The sequence below is a fragment of the Nyctereutes procyonoides genome, unplaced genomic scaffold (genome assembly GCF_905146905.1).
Source record: "Nyctereutes procyonoides isolate TBG_1078 unplaced genomic scaffold, NYPRO_anot_genome, whole genome shotgun sequence".
NCBI classification, from domain to species: Eukaryota; Metazoa; Chordata; class Mammalia; order Carnivora; family Canidae; genus Nyctereutes; species Nyctereutes procyonoides.
The window spans coordinates 17,801,640-17,826,264 of record NW_026575133.1 but is presented as its reverse complement, the minus strand read 5'-3'; the positions used below and the strand labels follow the sequence as shown (position 1 = coordinate 17,826,264).

Here is a 24,625-nt window from a genome sequence, read left to right as displayed (position 1 = left end):
TTCCATCTCCCTAGATCTCAGCGTTGTGCAGGAGGAGACCCCAAATGGCTCTGCCAACCCTCCTGAGCCCAACTGTCTTCAGTTTCTAAAATTGAAAGCCATCCCTCAAATTTATTTTCTGACTTAAAGAATCTACCAGCCAGCATCTTCCTTATTATTTTAAATCTTTACTGCCACCTCGTGGCTTGACCTAATCAGAAGAATGAAAAACCAATTCAGTTCAAACTGGATTAAGAACTGTCAATTCATCTTAAACTCATCCAGTGCTCCTAACCTTTAAATATTGTATTTGTGAGCAAATGTCAAGGCCTTCCATTCTTATCCTTATAGTAACCTACCAGATGTGAGATCCACTTTATAAGATTTTTGTTGAGATGCTGAGAAACGTTAACTCCAGCTTAAAAAAAGAATACATCATGCTTTGTGATCATATAAGCCCCACTCAGCTAATAGTGGGCAATACTTACAGAAATTCTAACCTGCAATAATCTAGAACTTGTCTAGCAATTATATTTTAACCTTAGAAATATTTATTCAATTTTTTCTTTTTTTGACATTCTCATGGTAACAACAACAACTAAAAATCCAAGCAACAGAGGATGTGAAGTGAAAAGTCCTTCACAGAAGAAAATATCTTAGGAGTTTCAATTATTTTTTCAAGAAGTCTTTTATTCCATATACAAGCATGTGTACAAACACATCTATACCCTTTACTCAATTTTTATAAATGAGCTTCTGCTATGCATACTGTTCCACAGGTTGCTTTTTTTTTTTTTTAACTTAACCTATTTTGGATATCTTTCCATGTCAGCACACAAATCGACCTCCTTCTTTTCAACAGTACACAGTATTCCACTACTGACTATACCATAATTAACTAGCTTCTCATTAATGTCCACACAGGCTATTTTCAGTTTTGTTGTTACAAAAGTACGGCAGGAAATAAATTCATTTTCTTCAGGGAATACGTACATGGACACAAAGCACACACACACTTTTGCTAATTTATTTGTAGACTAAAAATCTTAGCTGTGAAGTTGCTAGATGTAAAGGTGCAACTGGGTGGGACCAGGGACACCTGGGTGGCTCAACAGTTGAGCGTCTGCTTTTGGGTCAGGATGTGATCCCGGGTCCTGGGATCGAGTTCCACATGGGGCTTTGGACAGGGAGCCTGCTCTCCCTCCGCCTGTGTCTCTGCCTCTCTCTCTCTCTGTGTGTCTCTCATGAATAAATAAATAAAATCTTTAAAAAAAATATGCACTGACCAAAGATCACTGGAAACACACCAGTAGTCAAAGAAACAGAAGGGCAGGAGGACAATTAAGTGAGCTTAAACTGTAGCAAGGGAGAAGACCAGGGGAGTCAGGAGCATCTGTGGAGGAACTGAGGGGACAGAGCTCTTACTGGGCGGTATTAAGGAGTCAATGCAGCAGGAGCAGTTCTGGACTAGGTACTGTCAAGATGCAGGAGCAGGTCAGTGATTGGGCATCTCAGTTTTTCCAGGAGCAGAGAGAGTTAAAGTCGAGCTAGGGATGCCTGGGTGGCTCAGAGATTGAGCGTCTGCCTTTGGCTCTGGGCATAATCCTGGGTCCGGGGATCAAGTCCCACATCAGGATCCCCCTGAGGAGCCTGCTTCTCCCTCTCCCTATGTCTCTGCCTCTCTCTGTGTCTCTCATAAATAGTCTTTAAAAAAAAATTTGGTATCGGACTGTCACTGGTAAAGGAGCAGCAGTCACACATGCGGTCGGAAGGGGGAGGTGTTTCATCATTTTGCACAGCCAGTGGCCCTGTCCGAAATTGCTTTATTCCAACCAGCCAACCTCCCGGTGATGCTGTGTTTCACTTGCTCAGCCACATTGATTTTAAATGTCTGGAAGTTTATGTTGCTTTCAAAAAGGTTGCATCAATGTACATTCTTCTGAGTTCTTTTAAATATTTAACTTCCCTAACAATGGAGTATTTAATAATCATAATAGTGACAGTTATAATAGGAAACATTTATAGGGCTGCTTCCCATGTGCCGGCCCCAGTGCTAATAACCATTATTTCATTGAATCCTCTTTGGAGGCTTGAGACAGGCACTAAGAACTTCCCAGCCTCCATGTGAGGAAACCAAGGCTTCAAAGAGGGGAGACCGGGCCTGGGTCGCGTGACGGGCCAACAAGTTGTTGAGCCCACTCCCTTTACTTCAAAGAAGCCCTGTGTCCTTCGTCTATGTCACAGGAGGCTGCCATGGAGAATTTAAAGCTGAGGAATTAAGGGCTATTAAACTGATGGTCACAACTCTTCAGAAGTCTGGTTTAGGATGATAAGGAGGTAGAGTCCTGTGTAGTAAAATGAGATTCATAGCTTTCCAGGAATCACATCTATATTGTTAAGTGAGGCATCCAGCATGAGGTACTTAGCGACTCACACGTGCCCTCAATTAATAAAGGCATATGAGAGCTTTCTGGAAATCACAGCCAAGACAACGTAATTAAATATTCTCTGGGCCAGCTGGAGCTCAGAGGGTATTTAACCCCCAAGGAAATAAACGGATGAAGGACATCCATGCCCTTGGTTCCACTGAGGTTCACGAAGTTTCCATGCTGTGTGAGGATACGAAAGACTTGGCACAGAGAGGGAGAGTGGAATGACACGGTGCTTAAGTAGATATTTGTTGAGTGTGGGACGGGTGCACACTGGGACCTGCATGCTTGGATTTAGCAAAACAAACGTGGGGTAACTGCTGGCCTCTGCTCTTTTCTAGATTGTGCTGGCTGTGGAAGAGATATCAAGAATGGGCAGGCCCTGCTGGCCCTGGAAAAGCAGTGGCACTTGGGGTGCTTTAAATGCAAGTCCTGTGGGAAGGTTCTCACCGGAGAGTACATCAGCAAGTAAGGCTGGAGGCAAGGCCCAGGGGTCCAGTGGGCCCTGCTCTTGGGAAGGGACTTGAATGTATTTGTAGACACTCCCCCACTCTAAAAAACCACATAGGGTCTAAACCCTGAGCCCATGAGGACCAATGTACAAAAAACACCCACCCAGGGAGGGGGCTCATGTTAGAATCAGATGCTTGTGTGGATAATATCTAAAGTGGAGTGTTGTATTGTTCTGTTTTTTTTTTTTCTTAATGTAGCTTAAACTAGTTACAGTGGTTACCTTTAAAGAAAAAAAAGGAATGAATACAGGGGTACAGTGGCAATGAGGGAAAATTTTCCCCTATAAACCTTTCTATGATATATCAGCTATTCAAAAAATGAAGTGAATTTAATAATTTAAGAATAGAGTGAAACAAACAAACAAACAAAAAAAATAGCATGGGCCCCACCCCCTAGAAATCTAAGTCTGCATGTCAGGGAGAAGCCAAAACACCTGTATCAGAAGGAAGACACGTCACAGGTGATTTCTTGATGCACAACTAAAGTAAGAGGGAGGAAATGCTCAGCTTTTAAAGTAACCCGGAAGGCTGTGTACAGTGGTGCTTTTTTGACTTTTCCACTTAATGGTACACATAGAAAACATTTTTACTGTGCTCTGAGGTAAATTAAGGAGGTCTTGAGAGGCTGGATGAGACGGCCCTGCACGCCTCGGGCCTCCTGAGGGCTGAAGACATGGCATCTCAGCGCTGCCGGGAGGTGCTGGCATGTGAGCTCAAGGAGGCGATGAGGGGAAGGTGGCCCTGGGGCCTCCTCAGAGGAGGGTGAACCCTGACACCACATCTGACGCCCATCTGGCCTGGTGAGGAAAGGGAATGGTGCCAGCACTTTTGCTAGTTAGTTCTGAGACAACAGGGAAGCAGCAGTGCTAATCATATGGTGATTCGGCTGTAATTTCTGCATAGCCCAGAGAAACAGCTCTCCGTCCACATCGTTTGGTTTCCTGCATTGGGATCATGTCTGACCAGATCTCCAGGCCTGTGAAGGCTGGGTGGGGGAGAATTACCGTCTGCTACCATTCCGTGGAGAAGGGCTCAGAGAATTATGGTCCTGGAGTCTTCCCTGCCCCCTTGACCCCCTCTCAGGAGCTGAACACCCTTCTGTGTTGCAGGGATGGCGCTCCGTACTGTGAAAAGGACTACCAGGGGCTCTTTGGGGTGAAATGCGAAGCCTGTCACCAGTTTATCACAGGGAAAGTCCTGGAGGTAAGTGACAGCCAGGCTCCCGTTAAAGCTACCATCATTTTCCTCAGACTCTTCAAAAACACAAAAGAGGCTCTTGTTCCTTTTTTTTTTTTTTTTTTTTCATCTTCACCTCTGGAGGAAAGAAAGTATTTGTCGAGATTTTACGTGTCGGATTGTCTTCACAGGCAGTTTCTACTAAATGTTCATGAGACATTGGAATGATGGGGAGTTTATCAAAAGTGATAGAGGGACTAGGAGGAATTATGGAGAAGGAAGGGTTATATGAGACTACTTTTAGTTTTAGAAGTCAGAAAATAGGAAACGGAGAGCGTATTAGAGCCAGTGTGTGCCTGTGTGTCTATGCATCAGTGTGTGACCTGTACACGCATGCACATGTACCTATGTGGGAGCAGGTGTCTGTGCGTGTGCATGTGTGCTCTTGCATGTACGTGTGTGCTTGTGAGAGTCTACAGACTCGGAGCAGGGGCAAAGTACTGAAGCAAAGGAAGGGTGGGTGAAAGGTGAAGGCATACACTTCCCCACCCTTAAAAAACCACATCCTGTGTGACCCAGAACGCCCTGTGGCTTGGGCTGAGCTCAAACCTGTCAGGTTCAGGTGTGAATGCCTCGAGCCACAGAGCCTGGTTCCTACTTTCTCAGCAGTGCCTCACCCCCCCCCCACCTCTCCCCCACCAACTGCTATATCTGGGCTGAGCAGAGCCCCCTCTTGGACCAGAGCCCAAACTGTGGGTTTAGGGGCCAGAGTTCAGAGGGAGTCACTGCCCCACTTCTCCCTGGCCTGTGGGGTGTTAGTTAACAAGATCTGATTTAACAACAACAAAAAAGTTTAAACAAAAGAGATTACCTCATATCTGTCCCATATTTCAGGGTGGAGAATGTGTTCTGGGCAGAGGTAAGTCAGGATGCCTAGCAGCTGGAAAGGCGACCAACTGGTCCTACAGCTTTGACAGACGGGGCACCAAATCCACATAACCATGTTCAAACCTCCCAGCAGGGTGTGTTTCAGAGACACTGCACATAAATCTGAGAGGCCCCTCTGTGTCTATGGGCAGCCTCTGTGGGGTTATGCAGCGAGGTCTAGCATAGCTTTCCTAATGCCACGGCAAGCTCTGGGGTGCCTTTCTTTCCAGGAAACACAGAAGGGCCAGTCCAGTGTTGGCTCTGTGCTAGGACCTAGTGTAGCTAATTAGATTTGGGAGATAAGGAAGTGACTGTTTCAGGCAGTTGTCTTTTACCCAGGGGAAGGCGGTTCCGAGAAGGAGCAGCCCCCACAGAGGCCCAGAGGTGAGGACAAGCACAGCACAAACAAAAAAAGTCAGATGGACAGGAGGGCAGGTGTGAGAGATGATGCTAGGGGAGTGGGGAGGGCTCAGAGCATGAGGACTTCGAGAGTCATAGTCAGGACTTTGGTCTTTATCCTAAGAATGGTGGGAAGCCATTGAAGTGATTGCAGTTGGAGCTGAATGTGACTGGATCACACTGCTGTGTCAGGAATGCATGGGGGCCCTGGGTGGCTCAGTCATTAAGCATCTGACTCTTGGTTTCAGCTCAGGTACATATGGTTAGCTTCCATTTAGATGGAATATCCAGAAGAGATAAACCCATAGAGACAGAAAGCAGACTGGTGGTTGCCTGGGTGTTGGGGGGTAAGGGGTGGGATAAGAATAACCATTGAGACCCAGCTGGAGTGATGACATGTTTTAGAACAAGATAGAGGTAATAAATGCACAACATTGTGACTATCCTAGATGCCACAGGGTTATTCACATTTAAATGGTCAGTTTTATGGCATGTGAATTTTACCTCAAATTAAAAAAAAAATGGTTGGAAAGGGGGTGAGGGTAGAGACAGGAGACGACTGCAGAACTCAGGGCATAGAACTTTGAAAGTACTGATGCAAGGGAGACCCACCCTCCACACATAGTTGGGTGGGAGGAGAAGTTTTCATGGTCTTTCCAGTGGTTTTAATAGTTGGCCCAAGTGTGGTCAAATGCTGGGTTTTTGGCCCTCGGTGAAGCACCTGTGCAGGAAAGCTATAGGAGAAGATGGTTGTGTGCTATCCAGAGTCCAGCATGAAGTCCAGGTGGTCAGATCCCAAGACTCAAAGTGCAGTGGTAGGTGCCCCCAACCACTTGTCCCCTGAACATCTCTCATCCCTCTCCAGAGCTCTGAGTAGGGCCCCATAGCATTTCCTTTGGAGTCCCAAACTTGATCTGTGTAAGACAGAAATAAACCCATTGAGTTGGGAGCAATCGGGAAATTGCATTTTAAAACAGTAATAAAATATCAGAACCATCTCCCAGATGTTTGGCTGTAGGAAAAACAGTGGGAAGACACCGAGCATAGTCCCCAGATTTGAGCCAGCCACGTTTACAGTAGATGCGGGCCAAAACAGCTGTCTCAGTCCACGTATGGAAATGTTCCCCAAAAAGAGTTGGGGAGGTAGTAGGCAGGGGGGTGCTGTAGATTACTTCAGATTTAGTTCAGCCACCATGAGAAGGATTGTGTAAAATACACTAGGTCCAAGAACATGGCACTTTGAAGAAACTTCTGCTTATTCCTGTCCCCCCCCCCCCCTGAAGGGGGTGTTCACTGTAGCTGCAGGAGCTTCTCACCAGACTCGCTTCCAATTTCAGTGAGGGCCATCTGTCTGTAAGGTGGAAGTTCATGGAAGCTTTCCACACAGCGCCTGCAGAGTTGGGGCTTTATAGTAGAGTCAAGACCCGCCCAGCAGGCATGCCGACCTCCCCAGAAGGCTGTGATCTAGAAAAATGTCCTGCCTGTGTAGCACACTGACACGTGACCCTTTCTGAGTCAGCTTGGCTTGGGTACCAATATAAAACAGGATGGATCTCAAGACTGCCCTCCTCCCACGACTTCATTCTCAGACCCTATCATTGAAACATTATGATTGTGAATTTATAAAGGCTGTGATCCTTGCCTTTTGGGTTTTTTTTCCCCCTTCCATTTAAAATATGTGGTCAAATGCACATAACATGAAATTTACCATCTTAATCATCTTTAAGTGTACAGTTCATTGGTATTAAATATATCCATACTGTTGTGCAACCATCACCACCATCCATCTCCATGAAGCTTTACATCTTGTAAAATGGAAACACTGTATACTTACTAAACAGTAGGGATCCCTGGGTGGCGCAGCGGTTTGGCGCCTGCCTTTGGCCCAGGGCGCGATCCTGGAGACCCGGGATCGAATCCCACATCGGGCTCCCGGTGCATGGAGCCTGCTTCTCCCTCTGCCTATGTCTCTGCCTCTCTCTCTCTTTCTCTCTCTGTGACTATCATAAATAAATAAAAATTAAAAAAAAAAAACAAAAAACAGTAAATCCCCATCCCCCTCTCCCCCTCAGACCTCGACATCAACCATCCTATTCTCTGTCTTTATGAATTTGACTACGTTGGCACCTCATATAGGTAGAATCATGTAGTATTTATGTGTGTGTGACTGGCTATTTTACTTTGCATAATATCCTTGAGGTTCATCCATGTTGTAGCATGTTCCAGAATTTCCTTCAAGACTGAAAAATAGTCCATTATACGGATATACCACATTTTGCTTCTCCATTCTGTGATCCTTATTTTTCTGTTACTGTTGTTTTTTCTGATTGACTTTATCCATAGAGATTGTACAGTTTCCTGTATCTGCTCTAACAGCGGGAGCTTTAACACCACAGAAACTTATCCTCTCACAGTTCTAGAGGCCAGAAGTCCAAACCCGAGGTGTGAGCAGGGCCACACTCCCTCCAGGGGCTCTCAAGGGGAATCTCCCTTACCCCTTCCAGGTTATGGTGGCCTCTCGCTACGTGACCCTGATCTCTACCCTCATGTTTACATGACCTTCCTTCTGTGTCTTCTCTCTGTGTCACCCCTCCTTCTGCTAGGCTCTTAGAAGGACACTTGTCATTGGATTTTAGGGCTCACCCAGATAATCCAGGATGATCTATCTCAAGATCCTTAGCTTAATTATTCACTTGCAAGGACCCTTTTTTCAAACATTCACAGGTTCCAGAGAATTTTTGCAGATACACCCTTTGGGCCACCCTTCACATGTACTCTGGTAAAGCTGGGGACTTATACAAGTGTCATCCAGTGATCCTCACTAAGCATCAGAGGTGCCCTATAGCCTCCTCTCTGGGTGCTTTCACCTGAGATGTCTCCAGATGCCCAAGGAAGCTTTGGCTTGATGGGCTGGGGAGGAGTGTCTTCATGTGTTTTCATGAAAAGGGCTCCACGTGAGAGGGAATCAGGGACCTACTCTTGGCTCTGGAATTCCCAGCTGTGGGATCTCAGGCCAGTCTCTCAACTTCTTTGAGCCTTAGTTTTTCAGTGCAGGCATTAAAAATATACATGTGAATCCCAGCCTTGGACTTCTTGACTTCAAGTTTCTTTGGCTCTTGGGACCTGAGCTCTGTAATTCTCACGTCTTAGGTCTAAGGGCTCAGAGTCAGCAGTTCTTTCTCCTGGAGAGGTTTTTCTGTAAACTGGCATGTAGCATACACTCAAATTGTAGCATGATTTATCATTAGCTAGCTTTCGATTTTGTTTTCAGCAACAAGATTCTCTTTTTTTGAGAGGTCTTGCTATAAATGGCACATCTCTAAAAGCTTATGCTAATAAACCTATAAATTCAGGAGCGTTCTGAAGATGTTTACAACCTGCCTCCTAATTAAGTCCAGAATCAAATTAGTGCGAATTACTCGAGTTTGCCAATAGCCTCCTATCCCCATCTGTACCTCAAAAGTCTCCTCTGAAGCAACCTTCCTCCCTGTTTCTTCCCACCCCCAACCACTCCTCTCTCCTCCTCCTGCTTTAGCAGACTAATAGTACAGGAAGCTACATAAGACTTCGGACTTAGATCCCAGATGTCAAGCAGACATTGGGCATCTCTTTGGTAGGAATTTCCTTCCATCTTTGGTGAATGGCCCTTGGGGATCTCTGACTCCACCAAAATTCCTTTCTTGGGCACAGGAATGTGGTTACCTGCCAACTTCATAAAGAAAGAAAACAGCAACATAGAAAATTCCAAAATGAAAGTAGCACCAGGAAAAAAAAAAAATGTCAGGCTGGAACCAGAAGTGTTGAGGGTTAAAAAAAAAAAAAAAAGGTTTGGTCCTTGTCCCCTCCCCCTGGTCTTGGGCTATTCCATCTGCAGACCAAGGGCTTGTCCCCTGTCCCCTCCCCCTGGTCTTGGGCTCTTCCATCAGCAGTCTCTCTGCTCTCTTACACAATTCCCTTCTGCCAGGGGCTCTGTATTTACCCAGCACTCCACTGATTCCTTCAAGACAAATGCTTTCATCCCCAGGGAGCTTGGCTCCCTCTGCAGATAGGGCCTCCCTGGGCAGGCACCGCTAGACTACAGCCGCCAGAGCCTTCCACTTGCAGTGCTTCTCTCAAGAACAAAGCAAAGCTGGGTTGTCGGCATTCTTAGAGGAGGAAGGCGGGGCTCTGCTTTTCCTGCTGGGTCTCATCTTCTTTCCTTTCCCTTCTTCCCCACGTCACCACACCCAGGAAAATCAATCCTCCTGTCTTGGGTGTCCTTCTTTCCAGAAAACCTGGTGGCATGTGTCTTTATGTGGTGTGTGTGCCCTCTGGGGACAAGCATGTGATGGGTCAGCCTGTCCACAGTGTGAGAGGGAGACCCTCACAGGCAGCCCAAGGCAGGTCCTCTGTCCCTTTGATGCCTTCCCATTCACACCTACTGGGTTATGCTGTCCTGTCTGTCCAATGGATGGACACAAGGACAGGGTTTGGATTTGCTTTTAGACCCCTTCTGCTGAACTCCTGCACTGGAGGAAATGGAATCATAACACAATTCAACTAAATCCTTGTCCTTGATTCTCTGAGGGATTAAAAACAAGTGGCTTTGTTTTGTTAAACTTTTTGACTGCTTATTCATAAACTCCAGGAACAAATGTTTATGATGTTCCTGTGAAACTAATTCACGTTATAAAGTGGAGGCCCCTTCTTTCCTTTTGGCACAGGTATTTTAAGCATGTTATGCTGTAAGAGCTGTGAGCAGTGGGCTGGTCTTGTTCTGGGCTAATCTGTTATGTATCAAGAAATGTGGTTACCCATGGCACTTGCATGATAGTCTGTGACCATCATAGGTGTCACTTAAAAAGACAGGCTGAGGGACACCTGGGTGGCTCAGTGGTTGAGCATCTGCCTTTGGCTCAGGGTGCAATCCTGGAATCCCAGGATTGAGTCCCACATCAGCCTCTCCACAGAGGCTTCTCCCTCTGCCTATGTCTGCCTCTCTCCCTCGGTCTCTATGAATAAATAAAATATAAAAAAAAAAAGACTGAAATGCCAGCTGCCCTTTTCTTCCTTGGTGTAGGTCATACACATGCAAAGCAAAAACAGCAACCCATGTTCTCGTTGAAAACTGATTGCATTCTTCTTATTCCCACTGTGCTCAAAGGAATTCATACTTCTACTTGACTCTGAACCCAAATGTTTTTGAGGATTAGGGAGAGGAAAAGGAATCAAATCCTGGTAATGTTGGTTGAGATGGCCCGTGTCTCGGGGGACAGTGAAACACCACAATATCCTGCTCTTGTATAATATTTTTAACACTTGCTAATGATCTCATAAATATTTAATTCACACAACAGGCCTATAAAGTGGTCAAGGCAGTTACTACTGACCTCCATTTACAGATGAGGCTACTGAGTGCCAGCAGCTTGGGGGCTGATTAGTAACAGACCACAATTAGAAGCCAGGTTTCTCAGTTCTCCGAAGATAAGTACGCACTGCTTCATGATCCACCTGGCAGTAATCATTGCAGAACACGAGTAATTACTTCCCAAAATAACTTGCTGAAGGACCAAAATTTATCATTCCCCGTGAAATGGAGAAAGCCTAGCTCACTAGCAGCCCTGTTATACCGATTTTCAGGATGATAAACATTTGCTGCTTATTTGGTTTACTTTTTACCCGTGTAAAATGGCACTGAAAGTCAGTGACCCCTTTCGTAGAGTCTTTTGTACTTCTGTGCAGTCCTAGCTCACAGATCTGGTCTTTGCAGTCCTAACTCACAGTGTCTGGTCTATGCGGTCCTAGCTCACAGATCTGGTCTATGCAGTCCTAGCTCACAGTGTCTCATCTCCTTTTCAGCCGTATCCTCCATGAGGGCACCTGGCATGGCCCTTGGAAAATACTGTAGATGGATGAAGCTGGCTCAATTAGCACACCCTTCACAGAGCTCTAGTGTAGGACTCTGAAACTCAGTAGATAGGCAGAAGGTCCTGTGAAGCAGGGCCAATGTAGGGATATACCAGTCATCTTTCCCGATTTAAAACTGTAGTTTAACAATAAACTGTAGACACGGGCTCGTTTTCAAATATGAATTAAGAAAAATGTGGTGGGCGCCTGCCTGGGTGGCTCAGAGGTTGAGCGTCTGCCTTCGGCTCAGGTGGTGGTCCTGCAGTTGAGTCCCGCGTCGGGCTCCTGCTTCCCCCCTCTATCTATGTCTCTCTCTTTCTGTCTCTCATGAATAAATAAATAAAATCTTAAAAAAAAAAAGAAAAATGTGGTATAGCAACACAATAGAGACTCAACAGTAGAAAGGGATGAAGTGCTGATAACGCTGCCATAGCAATGAACCTTGGGAACGTGATGCCAGGTGAGAGAAGCTGGGCGCAAAAGATCTCATGTTATATGATTCCGTTTATGTGAAACATCAATGTCTAGAATAGGCAAGCCCACAGAGACAAAATAGATTAGTGGTTGCCAGGGGCTGGAGGAATGGGGAAGATGACTCCTAATGGCTGTGGGAGTTGGGGGTTGATGAAAATGTTTTCAGATTAGATAGTGGTGATGGTTGAACGACTCTGAATTCTAAAAACCATTGAATTGTATACTTTAAAAGGATGAATTTTACGGTATGTGGATAATGTCCCAATTAAATTTGTATACACGCACACACGTATCATCTGTCTATGCAGAGATATACAAGGTGATAAAGAGCTGGAGTCCTGTTATTCTCCATTTCCTTCCATGTGAAATGAGAATACTAATCACTACCTCTCAGGGCTGCAGGATTTGAAAAAAAAAAAAAAAAAGGCAGACAAAACCACTGGCACAGTACAGTCAGTACTGAGGGTAGTACCTTCCCTTCTTTGTCTCCTTCTTTCTTCCAGTATTTTTTTTTAAAGATTTTATTTATTTATTCATGAGACACACAGAAGGGGAGAGAGGCAGAGACACAGGCAGAGAGAGAAGCAGGCTCCATGCAGCGAGCCCGACGTGGGACTCGATCCCGGGGCTCCAGGATCAGGCCCTGGGCTGAAGGCGGCGCTAAATCGCTAAGCCACCAGGGCTGCCCTTTCTTCCAGTCTTTAATGGTTTAACTTATTAAGCAGAAGAACAGTGGGTAGAGGGCAAGATTCGGGGATTTAAGTCAATAACTGTCTTTCTGCGACATTGTGTGCCAGGTTTTTCCCCTTCCCACGCATTCGAACTTTTGTTTGCGAAGCCACAGGTTGCCATTGCACAGAACACTTCCGTTGATCTCAAAGTATGACTTGACTGATATAAAATCTTCCCAGTACAGGAAAGCAAACTCAAGTTTATATTCAACATATGATTTATGATGTGCTGTTTGCAACAGCTTATTCACAAAGAATAACTTGGTGCTACTATTTTGTCCCCCTCCATCATGTACGGATTTGGAATTGGCCCAGTAGGGCATAAGCACATTGGCATGATAAATGATTTGAGGAAAAATCTATCTGATTCACCCAAAGTTATCCACTTTCTCTTCCATTAATGAAAAGAGCAAATGTGTCACCAGGGTAACAAAGTACTATGTTCACAAGCAGTAAAGTTTCAATATTTATGAAAAAAATCGCCCCATTTCCTGTCAGCACAAATGGAAGAGCTTCCTTATCCGGAAATGACATTTCGAGAAGAATTTGTATTTTGAGTTAAAACGATGTTTTGTGTTTCAGTGTTAACTTCAGAGAGTTTAGCTTATTGCTTGTAAAATGTGTGTGTGTGTGTGTGTGTGTGTGTGTGTGTGTGTTGTGGTGGGTGGTGGTGGTGAGGGTGACAAGTGAACTAAATGGTAGAAAGTAACCCTTCCAGAGAAGTGTACCAATAGTATTGAAATTAGGCTGGTGGCCCAACACTGGGGGCCACAAAAGAAAATGTAAGATTTGGGACACCTGGGTGGCTCAGTGGTTGAGCATCTGCCTTCAGCTCAGGTCGTAATCCTGAGTCCTATGATCGAGTCCCACATTGGGCTCCATGCAAAGAGCCTGCTTCTCTCTCTGCCTATGTCTCTGCCTCTCTCTCTCTCGGTATCTCTCATGAATAAATAAAATCTTTAAAAAAAAAAAAGAAAATGTAATATTTAGGACTTGTTCTTAGATAGATGAAATATGCATTTCTAAAAGTATTAGGGTGTCCAGGTCTACAGCTACACCCCCTGTAGGGTCCAGGTGACCACCAGCACTCAAGTGCCCAAGGCTACTACAGCATCTTCAGAGTCTGAGAGTGATTATCAGTGGTGGTATTGAACTTAAGAAATGATCAAGATCTGACAGCAGAGAGACAGCCTACCTAGACGGTATAGTGATGGGATGGGTCTCCTGGTCTGGCCAGTGCTCTGGGCACAGAAGTGATGACCCGTCAGAATTGTTCTTTCTACTTTTCAGGGTCCTTCCTGGGCCTCAGAAGGGCTCATGTGTCTGCTGTCTCATGGATCCAGAGCACTAGTCCATTCTCTTCCTGCCGTTACCTGCCTGCCCCCATTTCTGGCTCGACACACATCTTTTACTGCTCTTATGCTAAAGGATGATTATACACCTCCTTCTAAGTGATTGATTCCAAGGAGCCTCACCTGCCCAGCACAGGTGGTGTTCAGTGAATTCCAGGGTGATTTCCATGACCTCTTGGTGGAACAGAAAAAGAGTTTAATCTTTGGCAATGTATATCAGTACACAAAACATAAGTGCAGATCCACAGTAGTGTGAGGTCCGAGGAAAAGGCACACACAGTAAATACACCAGGTTTAAAAGACATTCTTGTCAACTTTTGGAAAAGCAGTCAGCTTTGGATTTTGAGGCATGTGTCATCACCAGCAGGTGCAAGTGGGAAATTATCTTCATTTGCTGTTGTTATTGAAGTCTTAGGTCACTTTTTATCCAGCCTTGTGTGTTTCTTTGATTTAAACATGTGATTTGATTTTACTATTTGGTTTAATTGCGTGCTTATAGTATGCTATTTTCCACTTCAGATCATTTTTGTTAGTAGTCTGGTTATACATTTTAAAAATTAAAATTAAAAATAATTTTTCCCATTAAGGACTAGAATTATTTTGGTATAATTATAGGGTAAACTGGCTTTTGTGGAGCTGGACTGGTCCACAAGAATGGGTCATCTTGGTGGGCAGGGGGGCATACATTGAAAATGACACAAAAGTCACCAGGACAACTTCCATGCTGGGCACAGCTTTCTCTAGGTAAGGATGTGAAATTTCCATGCAGCCTAGGAGATGAATGCTCTAGGGGACGTGGGAGCATTTGGTCCTCTTGGCCGCAGGCAGCAATGCCGCCCTCCTGCCTGTCCTTTGGGAACAGGCTTCCTTCTCGTTGTTTTCCACCTGAACGTACTTGCTTCCTGGACCTCAAGGCTTCCCACCTTGTGAGGGATGTTATGCCAATTCCAGCAGATGGACCTGCTTCGAGTTTGCCAGCTATTTAGGAAGAATGATGGTTAGAGCTGGGGCCCATACATCCTGGCGGAAATGAACCACTATAGTAATTCCTTCCCAAAAGGACACTTTGGAGTGGCCTTACAAATGCAAACAATTTATAAACTACCTATTTTCATGGCCCTGCAGCAAAACTCAAAGCGGCAGGCATCCCATGGTTAGAATCTGGAATCACCTCAAACAGATCCCTGTGCCCACCCTTTGATTCTTTACTCTTTATTTTCTTTCCCCAAATCATATCCATATGCATCTGCAAGAGGCAGGTCAACAGGAAAGGCCTCTTGTTATTGCTTCACAGGGACTGTCCAACCAGGCTGACTTCTCAAACCTCTTGACTCCACATGGTGATTATTTCCTGGCCCTTTTTACTTGGAAAGTCACAAATTTGGCAATTTGCTTGGTAAATTTGAAGATAAACCATCCTTGTTCTCCCCGTCTTAGAAGATAGGAAGTCAAAACCTGAAAGGGGCCAATCCTCCAAATAGAGGAGAGTAGAAAGATAAAATCTGGCATCAGTGATCCCAATTCTGAAGTTCCAGTATTTCTGGCCATGACTGAAAGCCCAACTGAGTTTCCCCTTTTCCTTTGTAAGAACGGACTCCTTCCCACCTCTGTCAAACATCTAACTACCTGCTAACATCCCAAACATGGGACAAAGTTCTAGGATCACAAAGTAAAAGGCATAGTCCCTGACTGCCAAGGTTTTAAGGATGGCATCCTAAAACTGCTGTGCCCGAGAATCACCTCGATTCTTGGTTTAAAGTGTGTATTCCCAGGCCACACCCAGAGATTGTGATTCAAGGGGGTCCAGGCCTAGGCCCAGGAACTGCATGTAAACATGCCACCCTGCTCTGGGTGATTCTGGTGATCATTCCACAGATCACACTGGGAGAAACTGGCCCAACAAGGGTGTGGTAAAGGCACATTCATGGAGGCTTGTGACTCCTTGAAAGAAAAATGTGCTAAAAAAAAATACCCTCTAATTATTGTAATGTGCAATCCAGTGTTTTGGAAGCACTGCTTTATTGCTAAAAGCCTTACATTTCTTCACTGATATTGGGAATTGCTTCCAAACCAGCTTCAAGAGATTCCTCATGGACACAAGGGGTGTTTTTTACTAGCTCATTTTATCGGGGCAAACAGTCTTCATGAAAAATTGCCCTAAATCACTTTAGTCATATTAAAAATGACAAGAGTTGTAACAGAGCGCTGCCCCAGTCCTAAGAAAGGGGTTACACAGAAAGTGCTGTGCTATCACAGTAGAAGGTTTCTGGCTCCTCCCCTCTGTTCACATATATGAGTAGCCTGTGGCTTCGCCTTCTGTCACTGGCTCATCTGGGATTTCTGCAGAATGGTTTAGTTGGCAGTGAGATTGCAGAAAGTGCCTGGAATATAGAAGGTACCTACTGATTTTTTTTTTCTTTTTGGCTGCAATAAAAGAACACAAAGTGTACCAGAAATATGAATCAAGGAAACTTGATAAGCAAAGTCACATTTCCCTAAAAAAAAAAAAAAAAATGTGTGTGTATGTGTGTATATGACCATGAAAATCAGAAAATTCTGAATAACTGATGGGAATCAAAATCAAGTCACTCTCAATTTTACTCCATAAAGGATTTCATAATATGTGCCTCAAAAGCAGTGACTCGAAGGAGATTGCCAGCTGTTTGATAGCTGTGTTCGCTTGAACACCTTTCCATCATCCCAAACCCGAGAAAGAAACTTTAAAAAGCATTAAGAATCCCGTTTCAGTGCAAGCCTCTGCCTCGGTAACAATTACTGTCAGATCTGTGATGCAGACAATTGTGGAGTGACCCCTGAAGAAATGGTACTTTCCCCAACCTGCATTTAAAAAAAAAAAAAAGAAAAAGAAAAAAAAGAAAAGAAACCCTACCCCCCTCCTTTTTGTGGGAACTTGGACTGGCCCGTAGTGGTTTGCTGGTGTGTTTAACTAGTGAGTACAGCAAGGGGAGGGAGGCGTGAGAACGCCTGCCCCACTCTGTTCTCTTTTCCTGTCTGTGCCTCTAGAGAGATGCACGTTGCGTTTGCTTAGGTTCAGAGGGAAGCCGGCGGATGGGACCCAGGAGGGCAGGGAGCCCCAGGCTGCGGGGCTGAGGTCTGGCCTTCACAAGCCTCTGCTGTGCTCTGAGGTTGAAGCCCAGAGGCGTTCCCAGCTCAGCCCAGCCGAGGAGCAGAAGTAGAAGAAAAGGAGCCCTCGCAGAAGGTAAAGCAGGCAGTGCACGAGGTATCTGTCCTTTGCTTTGCAGGGCAAACGTGAAATTCCTGGCTTCCCCGGTGACCTCAGAGCATCCAGATGTGCTCTGCTGGGTGCCGGCCACAGAAGCCGCTTGCAATGACCTGCAATACATTTTACTTAAACTTTGGGTGGTCTTTTAATGATACAAAATGAACCACGGAGCTTTTTTTTTTTTTCTTTCTTTCTTTCTTTCATTGGTACAGGGCTAGAATAAAGAGCAGGAAAGGCGGGTTATTTGAGAGTCCTGGTTTTATTGACCTTTTAACAATGTTTGTGTTTTTTCAGGCTACTACCCCCAAGATTGAAAGGAGAATGTGGTTTCCAGATTCTTTTCTGTTTTGTTTTGTCTGTGGTTTGTGGAGCTCTGTGGAATATCTATTTGAGATGAAAGGGTTTTAGAGTCCTATTTGGGGGATTTGGTGGTGCAGAGACTTGAGTAGATTTATCTGTTACTATAAATGTGTGGGGGTTTTTAAGAGGTTCCCCATGAATGAAAATAAGGAAGCAAAACGTTTGGGTATTATTCATATTTTGTTATAGCTGCAGATAGAAAAGTCTTGATTCTTACCTGTCCCACCATCTTTGAGCATGAGGTGAAAGCAACCTAGAGATTCTTGCCTTCAGGATGAAAATAGTTTTCCTAAAAACCTGCTTCTTAAACCATGCCCTGCAGTTTGTTTTGTTTTTGGTTTTGGTTTTGGTTTTGGTTTTTTTTTTTTTTTTTTTTAGAGAAAAAGTTTTCAATATGCTACCCTAGCTCTAAAGAAGGAATGAGACAAGGAAAATCTCCACTGGGAAAGAAGTAGATTTATGATTTTGGAAAGGAGGGGAAAACGAGTCTAGCCAAAACCCAGCAGGAGTGTGGTCGCTATAGCAGCTTCATCTGTCACTTAACTGGGATTGGAGATTTAAAAGAAAATTGAGCCTGTTTTCTCTGAGACGGTCTCATGAGGAATGTTAAGAGGATGTGAAGTTATTTAGATTATCCAAACAGGTTCTGACAAGTAAGTGAAAATAACTCATTAAACTATAATTGTTGCCATTCTATAATGGATCAAAAGGCTTGTTGAGTCACGATGTACTTACAGAATAGGTGAATTTGCCACGGCTCATTGGTATAAATTACTTTTGAGAAGGCTTTTTAAGACTAAGTATGCGGCCTTGCCAAGTGTCTCGTTATAGTTCTTTGAATGCATGTTTTGACCAAATGTTTTCAAGTGGGTGCTTAGCCATTTTTATGTGTCAATGAGTCTGACCCTTGTATCAGTGGTTTATCCAACTGATTCAGGGACTATCATATCAGGACATCAGATTTACAGGTTTTTCCCTCCAACTAAATAAGAGCTCATTTAAAAGGATGGAAAAGTCCAAAATACTCTATCCCTGCATCCCAGCTCTGTAGAGGGATGATCATGATTTTGCCTTCTGTAGACCAGAGTTTCTCAGCCTCAGACCATTATTAACATTTTGGGCAGAATGATTCTTTGTTGTGGAGGACTGTCCTATGGGGTGTTTAGCAAGCACCGCTGGCCTCTACTCATAACTGACCATAACCCTCCTTCCCCAGTTATGACAACCAAAAATGTCTCCAAGTGTTGCCAGGTGTTCCCTGCCAGGCAAAATCACACACCAGCTGAACCACTGCTGTCAAAAAAACACTTTTGAGGCCAACTGCCACAGAGAGGAAGAGAGGTCTATGAGGAGGGAGATCAGACCCCAAGGGATGGATGGTGGCTGAGTCAAAGGAACAGTGACAGGACAAATACTTAGCCCCGACCATGTTGGTTTCTGTTTTGTTCTGCTTCTGTTTAAAGTCATGTCCCAGCCTGGGCCGAGGAGCAGGGGTTAAACACTGTTCTGGATATACATTCTTCTGCTCCTGGCCGTCCCCATCGTGATCCCTTATGAGCCTTGTTTGATACAGTGCCTTGGTTGTATAGTAGTTAGACTTCTCTAAAGTGAATCTCATCCCAAGTGCATCCCAGGAAGATAATATTTTTTAGAAAGGAATCTCACATAATTACCCATAACTTATCAAGTCTGCAAATATAGGTTTTTTTGATACGTGGGCTTTGAGTAAATCTGGGCACGCCTGTTTGGGTTTTTCTTTTGGAACCTGTAACTGAGAGCTTCCATTTCTCTCTTCCTTTCCCCTTCTGTACCAATAAGTCTCAAACTTTCTGATCTTCTAGAAATTGGGTTTCTTTTGTCAGTGAAATAGAACAGTCACAGCCTTTCTCCAGCTCACAGATAACAAAAAAGTCCATGGCTGGAATTTTTTTCTTTTACAATTTTTCTTACACCTTTAGGGTGTGCTGCTGCTGGTTTGCTCTCAAAGGTTAACAGGTTACATAGTGAATGAAGTTGTAGCAAACACTGATATAAAACATCTGAAAGAGCTAATTTCTCATAGTTCCACTTTACTTCTTTGGGTGGACCCATGTTCCAATTATAGCTTTAAATTTCATAAGTATACATTCATAACCCCATAAAATAGTTCTATTGCAAACAAGTTATATGTGTTACAGTTTCATGGCGTTTCTCCAAGAACATGGTACATTGCACCGAGTACTATGACTTCTGGAGCTACCACCAAACAAGATGAGACAGGCTAGTCTGGGGAGGACTCCCCCAAGCCCAGCCAGTTGGGGAGTAGTAGGAGGTGGCACTTGGTATTGGCCAAACATATCAGGAAATGCCTCTTACTTGTTGGAGTCCATTCTTGGATGTCATACGTTCTCTTAGAAACACTTTCTCATTATTAGAATCCGCCCTTTCCTTCACTAGACCTAAGGCCCATGAGCACAGAGAATGCTAGTATTTTAGGTCCGTTGTATTCTCTGGACATAGCACAGTGTCTACCCATATTGGTTGCTCAGTAGTTGTTGAATAAATGAGTGAATGTCGATGATTCCCATAGAAAGACTACCAGGATTTTGGTCTGTGAGAAGCTCACATGCCGTGTTCACATAGTCTGTAATTTTTTCAAAAGGACAGATCCAATCCTCATCAAAGCAGCTTTTAATGTTTGGGGGACTACCAGAGGAATCTTAAGAATACAGGAAAGTGGATCTATGTATTGTAGAATTTGGAATGGGGGAGCTTTATAAATTTTTCTTCATGAAGCCCAGAAATTAAAGTTCTGCTATACCCCACATACTAAAGGTACCACATGGATTTAATATCCTAAAAAGCATACCAACACTAAGATTTGACCCAAAGTTATGGTGTTCTCAACATCTTTGTTGAAAATAATCCATTCAAAAGAAAGAACTTGTAGATCATAAATGAAAAAATGTACCTCCTTAACTCTTACATGACATCCTAGAGTATTGGGGGTGTCTCCTGGGGGGTTGGAATGAGCCCCCACTTCCTGAAATAAGTGTCAGGATGTGGAGTGTCCCAATAAGGCAGACGACTTGCAATGGGAGAGTCGCTGCAGATGGCCTTCATGCTGTCCTGGTACCCTGATCCCAGCTCCATTTTCCTAAGCAGAGCCACTGCTATGAGTCTGCATGAGCAAGAATGAGTCTTGCTAGCACCAAGGTGTGGCCTTGGGGTGAGGGGGCCCTAGTGAAAAAGGAAGCACACCCTACCACTTTTCTTGATCACCAAGCCCAGAATGGTTGTACCAAATATGCGTCTGTGTCCTCCTCAGCATTGCTTCACGTTGAGGTCGTGTTTTGCTCATAAACATTAGATGAAGCAGAAATGTTTGCTTATACTTAAGACTGCTTTTATCTTTCCCTCCTGCTAAATAATCATTTTGCTGGTTTGTCTTGGTCCTCTGCAGCTGGCTCCTTGCATCCGTGCTTATATCCGTATACCTTGTCCAAATAAACATACTTGAAAGATAGAGAAATGTGTTTTTGCAAAGTTTAGAACATCCTCTAACAGAGAGTTTAAGCCTGGCTTTCTGCTTTGTTTTGGCAGCTTGTTTAGGATGCAAAGTGTATCTGGTTCTGGCAATAGATTAAAGAAGGTGTCGGTTCTTACATAACAAAGTTTAGGGCCTAAGGACTGGCGGGGGAGGCAGGGTAAATTTCCAGCCTTCCTTTGTATTTTTTAGAGTTTGAGAAAAAAAGTTATTGACTGAGTTTTTTGTTTTGACTTTAAACCTCAGAATTATAAAAACCTATTGAAAAATCTTATCTCAGCTTACACAGCTCTTTGTGAGTAAGCTCCTGCTCTGCCCCCTGGTCACCTCCATCTGTCCCCCTCATTCACACCAGTCCAGTCCCCCTGGCCTCCTTTCTGCCCTGAAGACTTGCTCTTTCCATCTCGGGGTCTTGGCACTTGCTGTTCCTTTGCCTGGAACAGCCTTCCCCCAAGTCTTGGTGTACTCATTTCTCAACCTGCCTGCCATTCCTTAGAGAAGCCTCCCCTGATCACCCGAGCTGAAGCTGCCTCCAAATACCAGACCCTAGGTCATCTTCTGTCCCCTAGACCTGTTTTATCTTCTTCCTGGTACTCCCTACCCACCCCACCCCCAACTGAAATTCTTGTATGCTTTATACTTGTCTACTCTATCACCTGTTGCTAGAATATAGACTTCATGACAGGTGCAGCCATAAACCTGGCACCTAAAATATTATCTGATAGACAGTAGGTATTCAATAAATGGTAGATGAATGAATGACTGGGAAGGGGTGGTGGGAGGAAGAACTATCTGCTTAAGAAAGACCTACTCCTCTTTAAATCTAAGTGCCCCTCTTCTGCGATGTCTCCCTGACTCCCCTGCACAGCAGTCTTCGATGATTTTCTCCCAAGACCCGTCTCACTCGGTACATTACACAACAGTCTTACCCTCTTGTAGGCACTTGTTTCTGGATCAGCCGCCTCTCTGCAGGGTAAGATGTTTGAGGGCAGGACTATTCAATAAAAAGCGGTTATGGCTGCAGTTACTACTAGTTCTTACTGCCTTTGTACTTTATAAACCTATCTTATTAAAGCCCATTTTTCTTCCCTCAAATTTTTATTTAAATTCTAGTTACTTAACAGTGCACTATTGGTTTCAGGAGTAGAATTCGGTGATTCATCACTTACATACAACATCCAGTGCTCATTACAACAGGTGCCCTCCTTCCTTAAGACCCATCACATGTCTAACCCCTCCACTGCCCACCCCCTCCATCATCCCTCAGTTTGTTCTCTGCCTTTAAGAGTCTCGTAGTTTGTTTCCCTCTCTCTTTTTCCTTTTTTTTTAATTTTTTTTCCTTTTTTGTTTTTTATTTCACGCTCTCCCATAAGTTCATCTGTTTTGTTTCTTAAATTCCACATACGAGTGAAATCATGTGGTAATCAGTTGTCTTTCCCTGACTCATTTTGCTTAGGATAATACCCTCTAGCTTATTAAAGTGCCTTTACCAACTCTATGGGCGGTACTCTGTATTACTCTCATCTTGGTTTTACAAATAACAAAACTGAGGCTCAGAGCAGTTGCACAATGGCATACAGATGGTTTCTAGCACGATCAGAATTTGAATCCAAGGTGTCTGTCTTCCCAGCCCATCTTCTATGGCCTTTTTCTCCTTATCAGGTGTCTGACTCACAGGTCCACCATATTTGCCAACTGAATGAAACTGGAGACTTCACCCCCTCTCTCTCTTCCTCACTGTTCAAGCTTATAAATATTATTTATAATGTGTGTAATAGTTACATAAATATTATAATTATGAGCTGATTAGTTCATCTCTAAGGACAGCTAGCTTGTATATCATGTCACTTTTTCTTTTAACTGATAGTCTAATTGATTAAACTCTCATTTTCCTTATGTAAGCATATCTATTAGTAAAACTTTCAACTGCTACTGTCACACATGTGTTCTTTAATCACGAGGGGGTTCCACTGGGCAGCTGTAGGTAGAAATTTCTGTGAAAAAGACTACGAAAAAGCCAAAAAAATTGTAAAAGTGTCAGCATTTCTTCTGTATTTTTAATGCAACTAAGTGCTTCCAGTTGCCTGGCTTTCCTTAATACCTGTGTTCATGAGTTTGCTTGGTCCCCAGATGTTCCATTGCTGAAGTAGAAAGCCAAGTTCAAGAGCCTCTGCTGACATGCAGATGTAATTTCCTAGCCCATTCTAACACAGTAGAACCACTGTCTTTGCACAGAGCCAAGGTGAGAATTGCTTACTGTGCTGATGCCCAGAGGTTTCCATACTGGTGTAAGTCTCCGGGAGGAGTAAAGGCAGCCTGTGCTGGAAAGTCAGGTGCGGGCCCCTCATTGTCTGACAGCTGAATTTTCCAGCACACAATCCCTGATGACAGCTCTAGCAGGGCAGAGTCTGCAGCCTCGTCAGGCTGGTCCCTCAAAGCTTTTCTTGGCGCATAACCAAGTTTCACCCAGGTTTGGGCCAACTCAGCTGATTCCCATTTTCCTCGGTGGGAGGCATGATAAGCAGGAAGGTGATGCCCACAGGCCCTCCAGCACTGGGGTAGGACCACTGAGTGCTCAGCTATGGCATGTGGGAGGAATCTGTGGGTGAACCCCAGTGGGTCATCCAGCATCCCTATCCATCACAAAGAAAGCAGCCACTTACTGTTCTTTTAACCATCCCGAGGGAGGTTGGAGGGACTTTGACTTTTTTTTAACATAGCTTCTCTAGTGGCATAATGGCCTTGGATGTGCTCACTAGTAAATAGGTCTTGTGATTTGAAATTGAATTTACTGTGCAATGAGAGATTTAGAAATGAGCTTCTGACTGGTTAATTGTTCACTCATGCCACTCCCAGGCTAGAGCCATTTGGTAACTGGGGCCTTGCCTAATCTGAACTCATACCAACAGGAGCTGCAGCTCAGTTGGCTGCTTTCCAGACTTGGCCTTGTACCAACTAGAAAGATCTCTTCTCTACCTGCTTTTCTGTGTTAAAGGTAATTCCTGCTCAAGACTCCTAGAACTATCATGGCAGAAAAAGTTCCATAGATTTAATCTAGTCTGACCTTCTTAAAGTTGAGGACGCTAGACCCAAGAAACACAAGAAGGCAAAGCCCGTTGGTGAGGAAGCCAAAAGTAGAACTCAGAGCACTTTGGTGGCCCCCCAACTCCCAACACGCCCCAGGCTGCACCTTCAACTACTTCTCTGCTTATGGTACCAGAAAAAAACAGAGGAGAGCAAACTCTTTCTGGTAAATGGTAAATATTTTCAGCTTCATGGACCATACTTGTTTCTATCTCAACACTTGGCTCTGCTGCATAAGGCCAGAGCAGCCATGGATACCAGGTAAATAGATGGACATGACTATGACTAAAAGCAGGTTGTGAACCAGATTTGGCCTCTGGACTACAGTTTGCTAACCCTGACATAGGTAAAAGTAAACATCTCCATCCACTCCCCAACCCTGCTCCCCAGAGGTGGGTATTGATTGAGAGTCAGTCCGTTCTCCCTGGCATGCATCAATGTGTTTACAAATATGGGGTTTAGCCACATAAATCTTGTTCTACAGAATGTATAGGTCTGTACCTTGCTTTGCTCCTGTCTCCTCTGTACAGATACGCATGGGAGGGT

General features: G+C 44.3%; 1 protein-coding gene across 10 annotated transcripts in view; it reads left to right on the top strand.

Annotated features, from left to right (window-relative positions):
• Positions 1 to 24,625, top strand: part of ABLIM1 (actin binding LIM protein 1) — a 292,094-nt gene that overhangs the window by 190,634 nt on the left and 76,835 nt on the right. For all 10 annotated transcript variants that reach the window (XM_055300659.1, XM_055300656.1, XM_055300653.1 and 7 more), the window contains exons 5-6: positions 2,750 to 2,876; positions 4,030 to 4,123. In XM_055300659.1, coding sequence (XP_055156634.1) covers positions 2,750 to 2,876; positions 4,030 to 4,123 — 221 coding nt within the window. The remainder of the gene's footprint in view (positions 1 to 2,749; positions 2,877 to 4,029; positions 4,124 to 24,625) is intronic.